Source organism: Prenolepis imparis, unplaced genomic scaffold, assembly GCF_030444845.1.
Source record: "Prenolepis imparis isolate NDT839.2.m4 unplaced genomic scaffold, iyPreImpa1.0 SCAF_18, whole genome shotgun sequence".
NCBI lineage: Eukaryota > Metazoa > Arthropoda > Insecta > Hymenoptera > Formicidae > Prenolepis > Prenolepis imparis.
In genome coordinates, this window is record NW_028141176.1 from 796201 (window position 1) to 816535 (window position 20335).

General features: G+C 46.4%; 3 protein-coding genes across 3 annotated transcripts; all 3 read left to right on the top strand.

Annotated features, from left to right (window-relative positions):
- The first annotated feature begins 4017 nt into the window (after positions 1-4017).
- On the top strand, positions 4018-4878 carry LOC145946698 (uncharacterized). Its single transcript, XM_083056455.1, has one exon. It carries the CDS (start codon positions 4018-4020, stop codon positions 4876-4878), a length of 861 nt encoding a protein of 286 aa, XP_082912581.1.
- A 1490-nt stretch (positions 4879-6368) lies between these two features.
- On the top strand, positions 6369-6722 carry LOC145946699 (uncharacterized). The gene has a single exon (XM_083056456.1). It carries the CDS (start codon positions 6369-6371, stop codon positions 6720-6722), a length of 354 nt encoding a protein of 117 aa, XP_082912582.1.
- Positions 6723-11553: 4831 nt separating this feature from the next.
- On the top strand, positions 11554-20081 carry LOC145946700 (uncharacterized). Its single transcript, XM_083056457.1, has 3 exons — positions 11554-12011; positions 12118-12467; positions 20056-20081. Exons 1-3 carry the CDS (start codon positions 11554-11556, stop codon positions 20079-20081), a joined length of 834 nt encoding a protein of 277 aa, XP_082912583.1.
- The last annotated feature ends 254 nt before the right edge of the window (positions 20082-20335 follow it).

Consider the following 20335-nt stretch of genomic DNA (forward strand, 5'->3'; position numbering starts at 1 on the left):
TAGATGTGAGAGACTCTTCTAACATGGCAAACACAATGGAATCTCGTTTAAATGATTTTCCTACTTCTCTAGAGTTAGGCCAAAAATATCGGTAAAAATCAAGTTTATCTATGACTTATAAATTTTTAGAATTACTATCTGAAAATGTTTGAATAGTTATTAAGCTTCGAATTTCAGACTTGCCGGTATCATTCATTATCACTCTGGACATTTTATTGCCTACTGTTCGCAAGCCTCAGGATCATGGTTATGCTGTGATGATTTGAAGGACAAGATTAATAGCGTTAAAGGAACTAAACTCGTGAAACCATATGCTGCACTTTATGTTCTTGAGTGAGGAAATTACTTTTCAAAGATATGAATAAATAGAGAACATTACAGACGTCTAAGAACGTAACTTAAAGAAATATTTTCAATCACTTAGTGAGTTTTACGGAAAATAGAACAAAACATTTACATTGATTTACGTTTGGTATATTTTTTTACTGAATTTAATCAGGACTTATATCAATTTTAATTTTCACGATTTCTATATAAACTTTCGCTATATAAATCTATATTTTTTTTCGATTTTTAGTTTAAAAGATGTTCGAAAACATGTTACAAATTTTATTAAATATTTCGAATTAATCATTCTTTTCATTATTGAGAGATTTTTTAAATTTGTAGTTAAGCAATCGATAAAATCTGTCTATAATTTGTAGTAAAGCAATCGGATAAAATCTGTCTTATTCATAAATTGGTAAAATGAATGTAATAAAATAACTAATTGGTAACTATTCAGGATACTCAAGATGCGGTAATTATAATGCTTATTAAAATGATGTTCTGTTTGTTAATAATCATTTTTTTATTCTTTTGAGATGCAATTTGTTGTTGATGACGTTAGTGAGGTCATGAAGACCACTCCCTCGTGGAGCACGGCCTTGTCGTGGCGAGGGGGCTCACCCATCTCGCTGGAGAGATGGGTACCAATAGTGCTCCGAACCCAATTTTTGGGTAGAAATCCGACATCACTGACTTCTGGGGGCAGACTTGGGGAAACTCGGGGACGTTTTCTGGGGGGCAGTGATGGGGGGTTCTCTTTGGCGGCGGGGTTGCAGGGTAGAGTGGGAAACTTACCTTGCTACTGCGGCCATCGCCGCTGGGGGGAAGTGGGTGCCGGTCCTCCCGGTGTCTGGGGTTGGGGCGGCGGGCAGTCTCCCGTCGCTCGCGGCCTGGCACCGGACAGGAAGCGGCGTCCCACAGTGGGGATAGCCTCCTGTCTCTGTGCAAACGGCGGTGAAACGTGTCCTCATCCGTACGCGCACAGAGTGGGGGGCCTATGTCGGCAGGAGATATACCCACAGATATGTGGGCATCCGGAAGTTACCGGACTACCGGCAGAGGTGGAAGCCTCCCTCGAGCCACTTGGACGTTTCCAAGCTCGGGTCGGGGGGGGGCGGAGCTAACCCCAGCGCTCTGAGTAAGGGGGTTTGACCCTGTCACAGAGTACCGAGGGTTGCCGCCGGAGCCGCTCGAACATATTTCGAGGTCGGGGTCCGGCGGCGAGAGTTCGTACTGCCGGGTGACCGTGACCGTTCCTCTTCCGAAGCGGTCACCTGGCAGAGGAGTTGCCCTCTACATTAACGCCAGGAGGTAATTACCTGGCGGAGGCGCGTGCTGATCGCCAGGGCGAGCAAGACTGGGCCGGGGAGCGGCGACCCAGTCCCAACTGTCCCTGGGGCCCCCTGGGTGGCGCCGCTCGGGGGGTACCCCTATTGTCGGAGGTAGGGGACCCCCGAACCAAGTAAGGGGCTTGGGATCCTGCTGGGGTCTGACGAAAGTCGCCCGGTAAGGATGTATGTAGGCTCCTATGGAAACGCCTGTGGACCCCGGTCGGTGGTGCGGCCGGTCATGTTTCGGAGCATCACCGACTGGGAGGGAGATATGCCGGCCTACGGAGCCCCCCCGAGCAGTGGGATCTTATCCAAAAATGAATGCAAAACCAACAACTACTAGAATAACAAGGAGTAGCAAGGAGATTGAGAAGACGGGCCCACAAACATCAAAGCCCAGGATGGTCGACATGAAGCAGGTGATGATTCGCCTGCAACGTGAAGACGCGGAGGCTAAGGCCAGTACCTCTGGTATTTCGGCAGCCTCGACACAAGGCCCGGAGGTCATCAGGGAGTACGAGGAATATTTCCCCGACGCGAAGGAATAACCTCTTCCTAAAAAAAGGAAGCAGGGATGCCCGTTCATGACCGGGGACCTCGAAAGATCGAAGACGAGACGAGCGGTGGAGCAGGAGAGGAGAGAGCGTGAGGAAGAGAGAGAAATGCTCGATCCAAACTTCCCCCCGACCGACAGCCAGGCATGGAGGAAACTGGAGCTGAAGGTGGCGGGTTACCTCGAAGAAATGAGGGACGCTCCCCTTATGGACATCTCAGCCCAGTCCATGGACAGCGCGACTGTCCTGAAACAAATTGTGGTCCGCTTCAGAAACATAAAGGAGACAGTACGGAAGGAGATAGGGGAAGCGGCGTGTCTACTGCAAGCAGCGTTGCATACCCTATCTGTCAGAGCCCCAATAACAGAGGCGGCCACAACAGCGGGGAGAGAGGACGAGAAGGAGATCTTAAGGAGACAAGTTCACGAACTTAGGTTCGAAAATCTCCGCCTTCACAATGACAATGAAATCAAGAGCTGAGGGGGAAAAGGGCTGGGCAAGCAAAAAAGCCAGCGGAAAAGGATGAGAAGATGCCCGTAAAGGAGGCAGTGGCAACGGAGCAACAACCTCCCACAGCCGCGGAGCCAGCAATACGGGCGGAAGAAAGAATGGAGGTGGAAACAATGGAGGAGGACGCACCCTCCCCAGCTCCAATACACAGACCCCCTATTAAGGGGGTGGTAAAGAAGCTGGAGAGAACGTATCACCCTGGAGTGACCACCGAGGAGAGCCGCCGAGCGTATGACGCGCTTACGCTCAACATTGAGCGCCTCCTTGACAGGAGGGGCAGACTTGAAAAGGGTGCAAACGCGCCCCAAAATCAGCCCCTCCCTCACCCAGGAAAGAAATTCCCTCCAAGGGGCCCACAGTTCGCCGTGGCTGGAGCCACAGTCCCTGCTCGGCCCCAGGAGGGAATAAATAATAAAAAGAAGGAGAAGCTCTCCACCCAACAGAGCCCACAGTCCGCCGCGGCAGGAGCCGCGGCCCCTGCTCGGCCCAACGCGGGAGGGCAAAAGAAGGGAAAGAAGAAGCCGGCTCCGAAGAGCGGCCAAGGCCGCCAGGAAACGGCACACAAAACCGCCAAGGATGGAGAAGCCGGGTCATCAAGAAGTGTAACCCGGCAACCAGAGTCTTCCTCACACACGACTCCTTTCAGTCTCCAGCCGCCTTCGCAGGCACCAGATACCTGGGCAAAGGTGGTGGGGAAAAAAGAGAGGAGACAAAAGAAGGCCAGCAACACCCAGCCCTCTAAGCCTGCCGTGACAGCCGGCAAGACACAAGCCTCCCCCCTCTAACCCAGAGGGCTAATCAGGGGGGGCACGTGCGCGCGCGGTGCCCAAACAAAGTAGATCGCAGCAGCAGATGCTACCGATGCGGTGAGGAAGGCCATACGGCCAGGAAGTGCGAAGCCGAGATGAAGTGCCCGGTGTGCACGGATAGGGGACTGCCTGCGCATCATAGAACAGGCAGTAAGGCGTGCACACCGGTGCAAAAAGGGAAGAAGGGGGTTCCGCTCAACAAAGCGGTGGACCACCCTCTCCCCAAACAGGAGTCTCCCACCAAGAAAGTGGGAAAGGGGAAGAAACCCCAAGAGGAGGAGCCCCCCCTTATAGACTTTGCAGAGGAGCCCAAAGAGCAAAGGGCTATAAAAACAAGGGGGGGAAGAGAGATGAGGAGGAGAAGCTCCCCGAAGGAGGCGCCAAAAGACAGCGCCTCCGAACTAATATAATGGATGATCCCGAACTAATATAATGGAGATCCCGTCATGGAGGTGGCGGGACCTGAGAATGAAAAGACAGACGAAAATGGCCTGTAAAATACTGCAGGCAAACTTGAACCATTCAAGGCGAGCCCAAGACCTCTTCGCCCAAAACATGGCGGAGAGGGACTATGGTCTGGGGATCGTAGCCGAGCCGTACCGCGTGCCCGAAAACAACTGGGTAAGCAGCGCGGACGGCTTGGCTGCGATCACCCGCAGGAACGCGTCAAACTCTCCCCCGATGGAGCTATTAAAGTCGGGGGAGGGTTACGTTATGATCCAATGGGGGCCCGTCATAGTAGTGGGCGTGTACCTCTCGCCGAACCTCAGCAAAGGGGAATTTCGCGGGAGGCTGCATGCCCTTGAGGGACAGCTGAGGGCTCGCCGCCCCGCCCCGATAGTGGTCGCGGGGGACTTCAACGCAAAATCTGGTGTTTGGGGTTCCCCGCGCACCGACTGGCGGGGTCGCGAGCTACTGGATTGGGCGGCGCAGTGTGGCCTCGTCCCCTGTAATAGGGGGAACGAGGCCACATGTGTAAGGTGGCAGGGCGAGTCAATTGTAGATCTTACTTGGACGACCCGCCCTGCCGCAAAGTTGTTACATGGGTGGAGGGTGTTGACGGAGGCTGAAACTCTATCGGATCATAGATACGTGGAGTTCTCCGTCAATGCCTTTCCCCAAGAAGTGGTGGAGCGCCGCCGAATAAGAGAGGCTGTCTCTCGCAGATGGGCCCTCAAGAAAATGGACCAGGACGCGTTCCTGGCCGCAATTGAGGCTTCCCTGATGGTTCAAGGAGGGGAAAATAGGGGAGACCTGGAAGAACAACGGGCATGGCTGCTCAGGATTATAAATGAAACCTGTGATGCGGCCAGGGTGAAGAATAGGTCCCCCCGAAAAACATATTGATGGTCGGAGGGGGTCGCCGAGGCGCGGCGTGCCTCCGACCACGCAAGGAGAAAGGTGCAAAGGAGGAAAAGGTTCGAACGGACAGACCCCGAGGGATATCAGGACGCGTGGGATGCGTACAAAGAAAGACGCGATACCCTGCGCGTCCTGATTAGGAAGGCCAAGGCGGGAGCCTGGGAGGAATTACTCTCCTCCCTGGATGAGGATCCGTGGGGGCGCCCTTACCGCATAGTTCTAAATAAACTGAAAGGCGGGGGGGTCCCCATAACAGAGACTCTAGACCCCCAATTTATTGTCGAGTCGTGGACACCCTATTCCCGCTGGATGAGGGAAATACGGACCCGATTCCAGCACGGGACTGGGTGTGGGACGAGGAGGCCATGGGGGTCAGGGGAGGAGAGCTCCAGAAAGCCATCGGGAGAATCAAGAGCGGGAAAGCTCCCGGTCCCGATGGCATTCATGGAAAAGCGTGGGCTCTAGCCTATCGGGGTCTGGCAGAGCCCATGCGGAGCATGTACAACGAATGCTTCCGCATGGGCTCCTTCCCACGAGAATGGAAGGAGGCGCGTATAGTCCTCCTTCCTAAAGAGGGCAAGCCGAGGGATACACCCTCGGCGTATAGACCAATTTGCGTTATAGACGAGGCGGGCAAGATTCTCGAGAGAATCATCGTCGACCGCCTCGTCTATCATTTATCCTGGAATGGTCCCAATCTAAGTGACGAGCAATATGGCTTCCGCGTCGGGCGATCTACCGTAGACGCTATTCTGCGGGTTCGCTCGATCGCGGGGGCCGTTGCGGAGGAGGGCGGGGTGTTATTGGCAGTATCGCTGGATATTTCCAACGCCTTTAACACCCTGCCATGGCACCGGATCGGGGAGGCCCTGGAATATCACAGGGTTCCCCCGTATCTGGTGTCAATACTGAGGGACTATTTCAGGGACAGGAAATTGGCCTATACAGATAGGAACGCCGAAGAACAAAGACGTCGTATGTCGTGCGGGGTTCCACAGGGGTCAGTGTTAGGACCCCTAATGTGGAACCTGGTGTACGACGTCGTTCTTCGGACTGCCCTTCCCCCTGGCTGTCACGCGGTGTGTTACGCCGATGACACATTGGTGATGGCTGGGGGGAACTCGTGGGAAGACGCCACCGCTCGAGCCGTCTTCGCAGTGGACCGCGTCGTGCGACTTATCCGAGAGATGGGGCTTAAGGTGGCGCCACAAAGAACTGAGGCCGTCTTTTTACACGACGGCTCTCACGGGGCGCCGCCAGAAGCCTGCATCAATGTGGAGAACACCACCATAGAGGTGGGGGCCCATATGAAATACTTGGGTCTCCACCTCGACGGCAAGTGGACTTTCCGCGAGCACTTCCGCCAAATATCCCCCAGGGTGGAGAAGGCACCAATGGCATTACAACGCCTGCTGCCAAATTTTGGGGGACCGGGCGGGAGTGTCCGCTGATTGTATGCCGGAACAATTCACTCCATGCTCCTGTACGGGGCCCCGGTATGGGTGAAAAGCCTGGAGGCCGCCCGCGGGGCAAGGAATGCCCTAAGGCAACTTCAAAAGCGGGTGGCCAACAGAATATGCCGGGGCTACCGTACGGTGAGCTGGACGGCCGTGGGGGTACTCGCAGGAGTGCCCCCTGTGGAGATGCTCGGCCGCATGTACGCGGACGTGTACACGCGTACACGAGAATACCAGCGGGCGGGCGTCCCAATAACGGAGGGCCTCCGGCGTACAGTCAGAGTCCACGCCCGACGGGCGCTGATCCGAGATTGGAAGGACAGCCTCCTGGATCCGAGGCTGCCGGGTCAGCGCACCGTCGGGGCCATATAACCCTGCCTAGAAGACTGGCTAGACAGGACCAAGGGTGGGGTGTCCTACCGCATGACCCAGGTACTCACAGGCCATGGATGCTTCGGGGAGTAACTGGGTCGGATCGGAAAAGAGCGCACGACGCGGTGCTGGCACTGCGGCCACGGGTGCGATACCGCCCAGCACACACTGGAAGAGTGTGGTGCTTGGGCAGAAGAAAGAGAGGAACTCGTGGCCGCACTGGGAGGAGATCTGTCATTGCCCTCAGTGGTGAGGGCAATGACAGAAAACGAGGATGCGTGGAGAGGGTTCTCCCTCTTCTGCAGCACAGTAATGCTGTATGCTATAACCCTTATCCCCTACCCGGGGGGTGAGTGGTACCATGAGGTTTCCACAGCGATAGAGAGAAAAAAAATAACAAGAAAGTAATTATTATTATGCGTACACGCGTACGCACATTCATGCGTGCACCTAACCGCGAATCTCTCTCTCTCTCTCTCTCTCTCTCTCTCTCTCTCTCTTAATCTCATACTCAGTCAGTCACTCACTCACTCCATCACTCTCTTTTTCTCTGTTTCTCACACACTCTCACACCTACACAATCGGTCGGTTTACAGATTATTACCATCGAACGAGCGATACCAACGTCATCTTGTATCAAACGTTGCAAACGTACATCCTCGAGTCGGAGAAAGGAGGAGGGTCAATAAGGGCGTTTTTGTGCCCCCTCTGGATTTTCATAAAACAATTTTTTTTGTCTTGTATGATCATTAGGAATGTCAAAAATAATCATTAGGTGAGAAAAAAATTCGATCCATAAAGCCAAAATTAATTATTAGTTTAGGTGTACCACTATGGTATCTAAGCCCTTTTTATGACTAATAAGTAAACTAATGAAATATTTTCGGTCATTATACTGCTTTGCCATAATATTTATGTCATTTTAAACTATAACATGCATTGCCTTAAGATGAAGGTGAATGTAGCTCATGGTAAACATCATGCGTGAAGTTGTCGTATGAGTCGAATGCAGCAACTTCACGCACGACATAATTCGTTGTCTTTTATCCATATTATTGTTAACCTCTACCAGGATCTTATATTATTACTTTGTTTAATCAATATTTCAATAATTGAAGTTCAATTGTAATCATGTCAAAAAGAATAAGTGATTCAAGTGATCTGAGTTCTAAAAAGTTAAAAGTCTCGATAAAAAAATCTGTGAGCTCACATAAAAGTTGCTTTATCTGCAATCATCCGAAAAATCTAACACGTGCTACTCCGGCATTGAAACAAAATGTATTTATAGAAAAGGGTATCTTTATACCCGCTGATGCTAGATGCTGTAATAAACATTTAAAAAGTAGCACTATATTAAAAACAGAGTGCCTGGATTCTATACGAATATCTTCTGATTTTACTTTGATGGATAATGAAAATATATGTAATCTCTTAAATAGTTTGAGATCTGCTGCAAAAAAAAAACCACTTGACTTTGATGATTCTAATGCATTAAATGATGAAGATTACTATCATTTAACCGGTATTACAAAAGATCAATTCCATAAGATATTATTAGAATCAGCAGCAAAAATACGATGTTCGCAGAAGAGATCTGCATGCGTTTGTATTAGTTTACTCTTAACTAAGTTAAGAACTGGTTTATCAAGTTCTGTTTTGTCAGTTTTATTTCGTTTATCTAAAAGAAATGTAAATCGTGCAATTGCTACCGCTTTCGTTCCTCAGCATTTGGGCGTTAATCTTTCACGAGAAGAATTTATTTCTAATCATACAAGTAATATGGCTAAAACACTTTTTGCAAGAGATGAAGATACATGTATTCTTGTTGCTGATGGTACGTATATGTACATTCAAAAGTTCGAATTATACATTTCAAAGGCGCACATATTCTATGCATAAAGGGCGGCATTTAGTCAAGCCAATGATGTTGGTTAGTACAACAGGTTATATATTAGATGTGTTGGGACCTTATTTCACTGATTCTAAGAATAATGATGCTAATATACTGAGTAATATTATGCAATATGATGTCAATCGTCTACATTCATGGCTTACAGAAAGAGATATCTTTATTATTGATAGAGGTTTCCGTGACTGCTTAGCTTTGTTAGAAGAATTTGGATTTATATCGAAAATGCCACATTTTTTAAAAAATAATGCGCAGCATTCTACAGCAGAAGCAAATGAATCTCGACTTGTTACGAAAATTCGTTGGGTTGTAGAAGCTGTAAACGGTTTAATAAAAACATGGAAAGCTTTAGATAAAGTTTTCCCAAATTCGCAAATTCCGTACATCGGGGATTATGTGCGCATTATTGCTGCAATATGTAATGCTTTTAGGCCTCCAAGAGTAAGCTCGAATTCAGATGATCACATAATTGCTGAACGAATGCTTAGGCTTTCTAAGAAACCAAATCTTCTTCAACAAAGAGTAGAACAAGAAGGTTGGTCTCGAAAAAGAGTAGTTTGGCACCCAATGGAAGCAAACTCAATACCTGATTTCCCTATGTTAACAGAGGCAGAATTGAAAGACTTAACGCTAGGTATTTATCAACTCAAACAAGCTCGCTCGTATACAGATGAACATTTATCTGCTGACGGATCATATATGCTCTTTGTTCATAAAGATGATGAAAGCATATACAGATTTCAATTACAGTCTCGCCATACGTCATCGAAAATATACAACTTGTGGATCCAAACGAATGGCGCAGACGGCATATTAGGCTGGTATTGTCAATGCAAAGTGGGTGCAAGAATAATAGGCTGTTGCGCGCATATAGCAAGTGTTTTGTGGTATTTAGGCTACTCTAGATACAATCCTAATGTTCACAATAGACCATCACGAGATTTTGAAAATAATATAGACGATGCTGACCTTGATTTGTCCTGCTGGACAGATGAAGATGAGGAAGAAAAATCATCAAATTCTGAATCATCATCAGAAGATGTTTAAAAGTCACGATTGTAGTATTTAATGTTTTTTAAAAAATCTATTAAAAAGTAAAATAAAAAAATAATAAAATAAAAAGTAAAATAAAAAATAATAAAATAAAAAGAAAAAAAAATTAAAACCTCTACAATGATCACAACCTTGACGCGGTGTAGAGGCTTCAGTCTGTAGACAACTAATAGTGATCATTTATTTGTTATGAACACCCCATGTCAGGAGTAATCAAAAATTTTTTCACTATGAATTGTATTCACCTTCATCTTGAGGCAATGCAGTAGGAATACTAGGTCGGTTCTAACTCAGGTCCTCCGAGGGGGGCGCGGGGCGGGGGTATGACGTCACGCGGGGCGGGGGGGATCTTGCAGGCGAGGGGGATGACGTCACGCGGGGCGGGGGCACTTATCGCGTATTGTTTTTCATAAACAAAACAGCGTATTGTATTACTTTGAATTATCTAACATGTTTTATTATAAACAAAACACCGCAAAGTGAGCGCCGATATTCGGCCGCCCTCGCGGTACTTCCCCTCCCCTCCCCCATAAGATGACGCGCTTTGGCGGTACTTCCGCCCTCCCCCGCCCCTGCCCAAAGGCTGCGACGTTTCTTCCTCATTGTTTAGGAAGAATTCTTTTGCGATAATTTTGCCGACATTCGGCCGCCCTCGCGGTACCTCCCCCTCCCTCCATTATCTGAGGGGATCTTGGGAGGTCGCGCTTATCGCAATGAACACGTCGGGACACGTGTTTTTTTTCGCGGTAAAAGACCATGTTGCATTACGCGCCGATATTCGGCAGCCTTTGCGGTACCTTTCCCCTCCCCATAAGTGGAATTCTTTCTCATTGTTTAGGGAGCGCCGATGTCCGGCCGCTTGAATTTTTATAAACAAAAATGAGCGCCGATGTCCGGCCGCTTGAATTTTTATAAACAAAAATGAGCGCCGATGTCCGGCCGCTTGAATTTTTATAAACAAAAATGAGCGCCGATGTCCGGCCGCTTTGTGTCAAAAGCGATAACGCGATGAAGGGAGATCACTTTTCTGATATGTAATTAAACAATCCGTTAATCATGAAGAGGGGAAGAAATGATTAGACAAAATATAATAAGGACTGCTGCCACTTCAAACCATAGTACGTAATTTGCAAGCGCACAGATACGTCGGTCGAAAAAAAGTATAGCGGGTGCAAGTGCTCTATAGAACGTGATTTTAAAAAGTGTGGAAAAATGGAAAACATCGAGCAGACTGAACGCGACCTGTTGGAGTGGTCCCATCAAATCGCCACCTTGGGCGAGTATTTTGAATGGGCGCTGCGCTGCGAGGAATTTATCAAACTGCTCGAAGAAAACAGCCGTGTCAAGCGTCCGCGACTCTCCATTGGATATAGACAATCTTTGGTTGCTAGAATCGCGCGACTCGAGGGTGCAAAAACTCGATTGCAGAGACAGTTTATATCCAGTGGTGGTAATTACAGTGGCGACAATAACGCGGGAAGACTCGTTTGGCGAGAGATCGATACCGCGTTTGAAAATCGTATACTGACCGGTGCGGTGATTAACGCAGACTATATCGAACCGCGACAATTTTTGGAAGATGCTAGTAGTGTAGTACTCGAGCAAGTGCAAGACGTTATAAAAATACACAACTGTGTAAAAGTAAATACTGTGTTCAACGGTGAGTTTGTGACAGGTGATAAGCGCGCCAACAAAAGTATTAACACAAGAAATTATGAACTTTTTCGCACGTCCGATTTACACGAGTGGTATGAGCGGCACGTCATCGAAACCACATTGATGTCTCTCGAAGAGTTTCAGAAACGTGATAGCGGATGGGCATTGTCACGAATCCTCGATCTTACGGTCAACGTCAACAAGTGCAATCTTATGCGCGCGGGATGCCATATTAAATTACCGCGAGAAATTATGGCGAAGAGAGCAGTGGTGAACGTGCAATCTAAAGACAATGCATGTTTCGCGTGGTCAGTGGTGGCCGCTCTGTATCCCGCTGAAAGAAATGTGGAACGAGAATCTTCATATCCGCACTATACGACGGTGTTAAATTTACAAAACATTGAGTTTCCGATAACGTTGAATCAAATAAAAAAGTTTGAACATATAAACAACATCTCAATCAACGTGTACGGTATCGAGAGGAAGAAGGAACTATCAATTCTTCCGATAAGAATAATTCTCGCCGATCAGAAAAAAGAAAAACATGTAAATTTGCTGTACGTGGAGGAGGAGAACGACAACGTTGGACATTTTGCGTATATCAAAAATCTGTCTCGCCTCGTAAGCTCGCAACTGAGCAAAAAAGATCACAAGAAATATATCTGCGATCGGTATGTATATTTATTGCAAATTATATAATTGTAAATAAAATTGTAAATAAAATTGTAAATAAAATTGTAAATAAAATTGTAAATAAAATTGTAATTTCTTTCACAGATGCTTGCATTATTTCGGATCAGAGGACAAGTTGCAGGCACATACGGTAGACTGTGGAGAAATGAACGACTGCGCTATCCAGTTACCAAGCGATAAAGATAAGTGGCTCGGCTTCGACAACTACAACAGAAAAGAGCGGCTTCCATTCATGGTGTATGCCGACTTGGAGTGTGTGCTGAGGAAGACATCGGAACACGTGTCATACGATCAACATCACGAGGTATTTAGCGTTGGGTACTATGTGCAATACTCGTACGATGAAACATTATCCGCATACCGATCTTATCGCGGTGCCGATTGTGTCACGTGGTTCGCCAACAAACTCGAGGAATTAGCGCATCGTATAAAGGGTATTTTATCTGATAATGTCCCCATGATAAATTTAACATCAGACGAGTGGGAAAAATTTCATAGCGCCACGCAATGTCACATTTGTGAAAAACCGTTTGCGCTGGACGATAATCGAGTACGCGATTATTGTCATTTGACCGGGCGATACAGGGGTCCCGCGCACTCAAACTGTAATCTAAATTACAAAGACTCTTATGTCATTCCTGTAGTTTTCCACAATCTATCCGGTTATGACGCACATTTTATCATAAAAGAAATAGCTACCGCATACGAAGGACGTGTAGATGTGCTTCCAATAACAAAAGAAAAATACATTTCATTTACAAAGACTGTCAATAGTACCGACGGCGACGACAAAGATCGGAAAGCTTGCATAAAATTACGATTCATCGATTCATACAAATTTCTCAGTGCTAGTCTTGACAAATTAGCATCTTTTCTCGATAAGAATAAGTTAAAAATTTTACATTTCAATTTTTTCCGCATCCACTCACAATTTCGAATTATTGACGCGAAAAGCTGTCTTTCCGTACGAATACATTGACTGCGTCGACAAGCTGCAGGACACGCGTTTACCGCCGCGCGAATCGTTTTATAGTTCCTTGACCGGTGACACTGTATCCGAGAGCGATTACGCGCACGCTGAGAACGTTTGGAATCGATTCTTCCTTCGAACTCTAGGCGAATATAGCGATTTGTACTTAAAAACTGATGTCTTGTTATTAGCAGATATTTTTGAAAATTTCCGCGACAATTGCATCGCGAGTTACGGACTCGATCCTGTGTATTATTATACTTTTCCCGGGTATACATGGGACGCGATGCTAAAACATACAAATATTACGTTTGAATTGCTTACCGATATCGACATGGTTATGTTTATTGAACGGGGTATACGCGGTGGTCTAAGTCAATGCTTCAACAGATACGCGCATGCTAATAACAAGTACATGCAGTCATATGATCCATCGAAACCATCGTCGTACCTTATGTACTTCGATGTAAATAATTTGTATGGATGGGCAATGTGTCAACCATTGCCTTATGCCGATTTTCGATGGGTCGAAGACGTTTCAAACTTTGACGTTAACGCGATCGCTCCGGATTCGCTCACAGGTTATATTCTCGAGGTTGATCTAGAGTACCCACAAAATAAACACAACACACACATTGACCTACCGTTCTGTCCGACGCGCGACAAGCCGCCCGGCAAGCGGGAAGATAAGCTCCTCGCGACGCTATATGACAAGAAGCGTTACGTCATACATTATCGCAATCTGCAGCAGTGCACACGTCACGGTCTTCGTATCGTAAAGATACATCGCGTATTACAATTTACTCAATCCGCATGGCTCCGCGATTACATCGAACTCAATACAAAATTTAGAACACAAGCGAAAAATGATTTTGAAAAAAATTTGTACAAATTAATGAACAACGCGGTATTCGGCAAAACTATGGAAAACGTTCGAAATCATGTAGATGTAAAATTATTGACAAAGTGGGACGGACGATACGGTGCGGAAGCGATGATCGCGAAACCAAATTTCCATAGCAGGAGCGTCTTTTCAGAAAATTTAATCGCCGTTGAATTACGTAAACTAGAAGTAAAATTTAACAAACCAATCTATGTTGGTATGTGTATACTCGATATATCGAAAGTGTGTCTGTATGAATTTCACTATGAGTACATGTCACCGCTCTATCGTGAAAGATGTCGGATAATGTACACCGACACCGACAGTTTAATATATCACATCGAGTGCGATGATGTGTACGAGAACATGAAACGCGATATCGCTAGATTCGATACGAGCGATTATCCAATTGACAACGCGTACGGTATAGCGCATGCAAACAAAAAGGTGCCAGGCTTGATGAAAGACGAGAATAACGGCGCGATAATGACTGAATTCGTCAGGCTCAGAGCAAAAATGTACGCGGTGAAGGTGGACGGCAAAAAAGACACTAAAAAAGCAAAAGGTGTCAAAAGTAATGTCGTAGCGCGTAGTATAACATTCGACGATTATACGCGGTGCCTGAATGACGAGATTGAAATGACACGTCAGCAGTCATGTATTAGATCGAAATTGCACGAAGTGTATACCATCCGCGAGACAAAAATTGCTCTAAGTCCGTACGACGATAAGCGGTATATTATAGCTGATTCGACCGACACATTACCATGGGGACATTACCAGATACCCTTATAAAATATAATGTAGTATAATGTGTGTGTGTATGTGTATGTGTGTGTGTATGCATGTGTATGATATATTGTTATGTAACATATGTGTAATATATTGTAACGATTAAAGGAAAGGATGTATTAATAAAGATTTTGTATTTCATATATTTCATGTATACTTTATATATTTTATACGTTGTACACATTATATTTTTCTTAAAATAAATAGTCTGAGTTTAAATCACATTGTCCTTATGTATCCAAGAATTGTGTGAATTGTCAAATCCCAGCCATTTCACGTAAACCTCGTCACCCCTTCTGCGCAGTACTTTCTCCACAAGATACACGTCCGGATAATTCGCGCGATGCAACTCATACTCGTAAAACGCTCCAGCGACAGATGTTTTGCGATAGTCCTCGAGTAGATAGCTTACGGGATTAGTACGCTGCACTTTAACAATCTTAAAAACCTCCGTCGTCCAATTTGGCGTGTAACCCTTCTCGAAAAATTTCTTGTACTTGCTAACGCGTACCGAGTCACCTACTTTGAATTTCGTCGGAGCGGCAATCTTTATGTTACTATATACCGCTTTTAAAAGTTTATCAGCGATCGCGGGGGTGACGTCGGCGGGTCGCATGCTGATTGTTCGGTGCTTGCGCGCGTTATAATCCGATACGAGTCGCGGCAACGCGTCGATCCACTTGTAAGTTCCATTCAGCGTAAACATCTTCCACATGTCGTTCTTCAGCGTACGATTGAATCGCTCGACGACCGATGCCTTCATTACCGAATATGTAGAATAATGATTGATGTTATGTTTCCGTATAAGCCGTTGCACGTCAGCGTTGTAAAATTCCTTCCCCATATCAGTTTGCATGTTTTTCGGGCATCTCTTGCTATCTCGAATTATTTCGGCGATAGCGTCAGCCGTTTCGCTTCCACCTTTACTCTTGAGTGGTACGGCCCACGCGTACTTGCTCAACACATCGATGATGGTGAGTATGTAGTGATAACCTTTGTTGAAACGAGAATACGGACGCATCTCGACGATGTCGGCTTGCCACAGATCATCGTATCCTCGCACTATGACATGTCTTCGGGGAAAATTTTTTTTCGCCGGCGCGTGCAGTTCGTTCACCAACTGCCGTCTCTCCAAACTATGTTGTTTCATCGCTTCGTCGGTTTTTTTCCCCGATCGTCGTTTACTGCTGCTTGTTTATCGCTCATTTCCGTTACTGAGCCGTTAATAGTCGTTCTTGACCCGTTCTTGAGCCGTTCGTAGCCGTTCTTGACCCGTTCTTGAGCCGTTCTTGAGCCGTTCATAGTCGTTCTTGACCCGTTCTTGAGCCGTTCGTAGTCATTCTTGACCCGTTCTTGAGCCGTTCGTAGTCGTTCTTGACCCGTTCTTGAGCCGTTCGTAGTCGTTCTTGAGCCGTTCGTAGCCGTTCTTGACCCGTTCTTGAGCCGTTCATAGCCGTTCTTGCATTGTTTACTTCCGTTATTGACCCATTCGAAAATCGTTCTTGATTCGTTCGCAGCCTTGTTCACAGTCGTTCTAACCCGTTCGTAGCCGTTCCTGACCCGTTCGCAACCGTTCCTGAGCCGTTCGCAGCCGTTCCTGAGTTGATAGTAGCCTTGTATGTAGCCTTTAATGACTTGTTCGTAGCCTCGTTCGCAGCCCTGCTTGAGTTGTTCGTACCCTCGTTCGCAGCTGTTGCTAGGCCGTTCACTACCACTCATTGTAGTTAGATAGCAGTTCGATAATCCTTCGTAGCCGTTCGATAATTGTTCGTAGCCGTTCGATAACCATTCGATAGCCGCTCCTAACCCGTTCACTGCTGCTCATTCAGGTCGTTTTTAAGTTAGCATTAGCTGTACGTTGAAGTTCGTTTATCGCAGTCCGTACTGCTCGCACGTCCTTCTCGAACGAAGTCAGCTTCTCATCTGATTCTTTCTGTTGATTCATCAATCTTTTAACGCAGGATTCCACATACAGTTTGTTGACAGCATCAGTGTCAGCTTCAGGTTGCGCTACACGACGAATCTTGCGCGATCTTGCATCATAGTCTGTAGCGACACGACACAGAGCGTTTCCGCGCACGTAACTTCTCACCAATCTATCCCAATGATCGCTTGTGCCAGTTGCATCATTTCTCCGTTCGAATAATCCAAATTTGTTGATAGACATTTTTCGATGCGAATGACGCCGATCGACTGATTAGTTTTGCCGAGACCCCGTTTAATTTATAATAATGCCTGCTTCGCGAAGTTCCTCGATGATCGACAAGATCTCGTTGTCGTGAGCGTTGTGGCCAGCTCGGCGCGAAGCATCGAGCAATCGTACCCGATCCACTAGCTCGTTGGGGTCGTCCCAGTGCACCTAATCGATTTTATTGTCGGTTAGCGACATCGCTTGAGGCATGAATACACCCTTTCCAGATTTTTTCTTTTCAATTGACATCAACGATGCGATTATTTGTTTGTATTTGTATCCCCTGTTGCTCCGTAATTGACCTTGCGCATCATATTTGCGTTCGTCGCCAATAATATGCTCTTGTATTTTTGCATATCGTCTTCCGTGTAAATAACATCATCGGGAATCCTCTTGAAGACTAGCTCGTATAATCCAGGTGTACCAATGTACTTTACTTTGTCTATAATTATAGAATCATATTTATCCATGTCAAATTGTTTGTTACCGAGCAACATTCCATCCTTTTCGAAATAGACACCATATACGTGATCGATCTCGTTTTTTTTGTCGCCACCGAGGAGAGCGCCCATGTATTTTTGTCCCAGTGGTCCGAAGTGCTCTCACAACATTTCTTCCGACGTTTGTAACGTGTTTCGAACGAATGTTTCAAGTGAATTGCTTGTGGTTTCGAAAACATTTTCGTTTGCGAGTGATTCGGGTATTGTAAATGGTAGGATTCTCGTTGTCGCGGACTGTGTAGAGGTGGACGGTCTAGAGCTTATCGGTGGTTCATCCAGTAAAAATCCGTCCGATGTACGTGGTGTCGATGAGCGATTTGTGTTTGGTCGTTTTCTCTTTTTCGATGTCGCATCTTCCTCCTCCTCCTCCTCCTCGTACCGCTTAACAGCGGGTAACGTTTTAATTTTCACGTCAGCTTTACTCTCAAGTTCGTTTTTCACTGCGATCAAGCTCGCGTTGTCGACAATCTTTTGTAGTGGTTCGATAATAGGTTTAAAGTGAGTCTTGACTGCGATATCGTCATCGAACTTACCAGTCTTTAAAGCACGATGTTTCTTACGGATCGATTCGCTCGTTTTCACAATTTCCTTCGCAATCTTTTCACTCGCGAATGTTATGGTTATCAGCCATGTCTGCAGAGTGCTCGCGTTTCACTCTTCTCGACAGAATATCGGCAGCGACTAATCGTTTTGCGGTATCGCAAACTCGTTAAATCCTTTTCTGTATCGCCCGTTTGTAAGCAAGCTGTCCTTGTCTATCACTAGGAATCCATACTTTTGTTGCCAACAAATACGACATAATTTACTGAAATCTTCGTACGACATGTCGGTATTCACATGATCGTTGTACACGTGTTTCAAGTTAGTACCGTCCTGTTTAAACAAGATCAGTAAGTTCGCGTTGTCGCGTATAAGATGTTTTGGTATTCTCGCGTACGTCTGACAGAGATAGAAGCAATCAACGTTCGAGTGGCGTCCCATTGAAAAGTACTCTCTTATCGTATCTTGCTTGTCACACGCCACGTCATCAAAGATGAAAATCGAATTTGGACATGCCTCGCTCGGTGGAATGACGTTACTGTTATTGGAGAATGTAAAGTAGCTGATTTCTTCAATCGACGTCAACAAATTCTCCAGATACCGATATTTTGGCTGTTGCAGCGACTTTGAGTACACGTACACGTTTTCGAAGCAAACACCGTGCGGGCTTTCCATCAAACTAATCAAGACGTTAGTTTTACCGCAATTCGAGGGGCCGCAAACGATCGCGCGTATAGTAGTCGGCAACATCGTACCATGTCTGCGCATCTCCGCGTTGTCCCCCACCGAGCGTAATCTGTCGTCGCAATTCGTCACGCGTATCATCAAAGGTTGTCGCACGAATCTCATTTTCCCACTCCCCTATTGAATCGAACGCTTGCCTATTTAAAGCTGCGCGGAACCACGAATCGCTCAGTAACGAAAAAATGTTTGTTCTGCTAACAAGTGCCTCCGATATTCACGGTTTAAGCGCCGAACAGCTGCAATTTGTGCCAAAAGCAGTTTTACTGCAATGTGAAAATCACATCCACTATGTGTGGGACAAGCTTCCGGAACACATAAAGGCGGATCCAGAGATTCAGGCCTGTCGCCGCTGTTTCGAACATTACAATCGACCGTGGCAGCGAACGCACATCGACGGTCCAGCGCCGATGATAAAGGATTGCAGCGAATGTCAGCGAAAATATAGGTAGAGGACTATTAAATCACGCAATAAACGCACTTCCAATCGAATTCCATATCCCCGGCTATCAGTTTTGTGGTCTGGGCACGCGGCTACAAAAGCGATTAGCCAGAGGCGATCGAGGTATCAACCCATTGGACACGGCGTGCCGTGAACACGATATTGCGTACTCTCGGAGCAACGATCTCACCGAGAAACACGTGGCGGATAAGGTACTCGCCGACAAAGCGCGAACTCGTATCATTGCGAGAGATTCGACTCTCGGTGAAAGAGCCGCCGCCACAGCTGTCTGGGCAGCGATGAAAATCAAGACGAAGCTCGGTATGGGCCTGAAGACGACGACGAAGACTAAGACAAAGAAAAAGATGACGAAAAAACGGATACTTCCGGTATCGAAACGCGGTGGCATATTGCCAATTCTACCAATGTTGGGCGCGCTTGGATTCATGATTGGTGGAGCGGCTGGTGTAGCAAAGATGGTGAACGACGGAAAAGCTGCACAACGTCAGTTGCAAGAGATGCTACGTCACAATCGCGCCATGGAAGGTCACGGATTGTATCTCGCTCCATACAAACACGAACGAGGAGTTTCAACGAGAAAAAAGGGGAAAAAAAACGTCAAAGAGACGCTAAAAATGCCTAACTACCAACATACAATTGCTACAACTGGCAAAACGTATGCACATTCCGTATTTTAGAGGTGTTTTCATGCGTGATTCGCTACCGATCGGTGGTATATATCAAAACGAGAGCGGGATCATAAATTTGGATAACGCTAAAGGATCAGGTACTCATTGGGTGGCGTACGCAAAGAGGAGGAATCGCGCTATATATTTCGACAGTTTTGGCAATCTTCGACCACCGAATGAATTGGTGCGATATTTAAATGTGACAAAGATATAATATAATTACACACCTGTTCAAACTTATGATCAGAGCATCTGTGGACAATTGTGTTTGCAGTTTCTCCGAACGGTCGATACACGTGAATTTAAATACGGACATTGCATTATTTAACTCAGTATTCGTTAAACAGTTTTGCCTATATGTCTACAACATTCACGCTGACTGGAAAGAGTAGCGTCCTCGCGGCAAACTACTTTCTCGCCATAGATTTGAGCGACGATGAATACGAACTCGGTCTAGCGGATTTTGAGACTTATCACACGATATCGAACGTGAATTCCTCGAATAATAAATTTTACTTTGGCAAAGATGACGCGGAAATTACGATTCCCGAGGG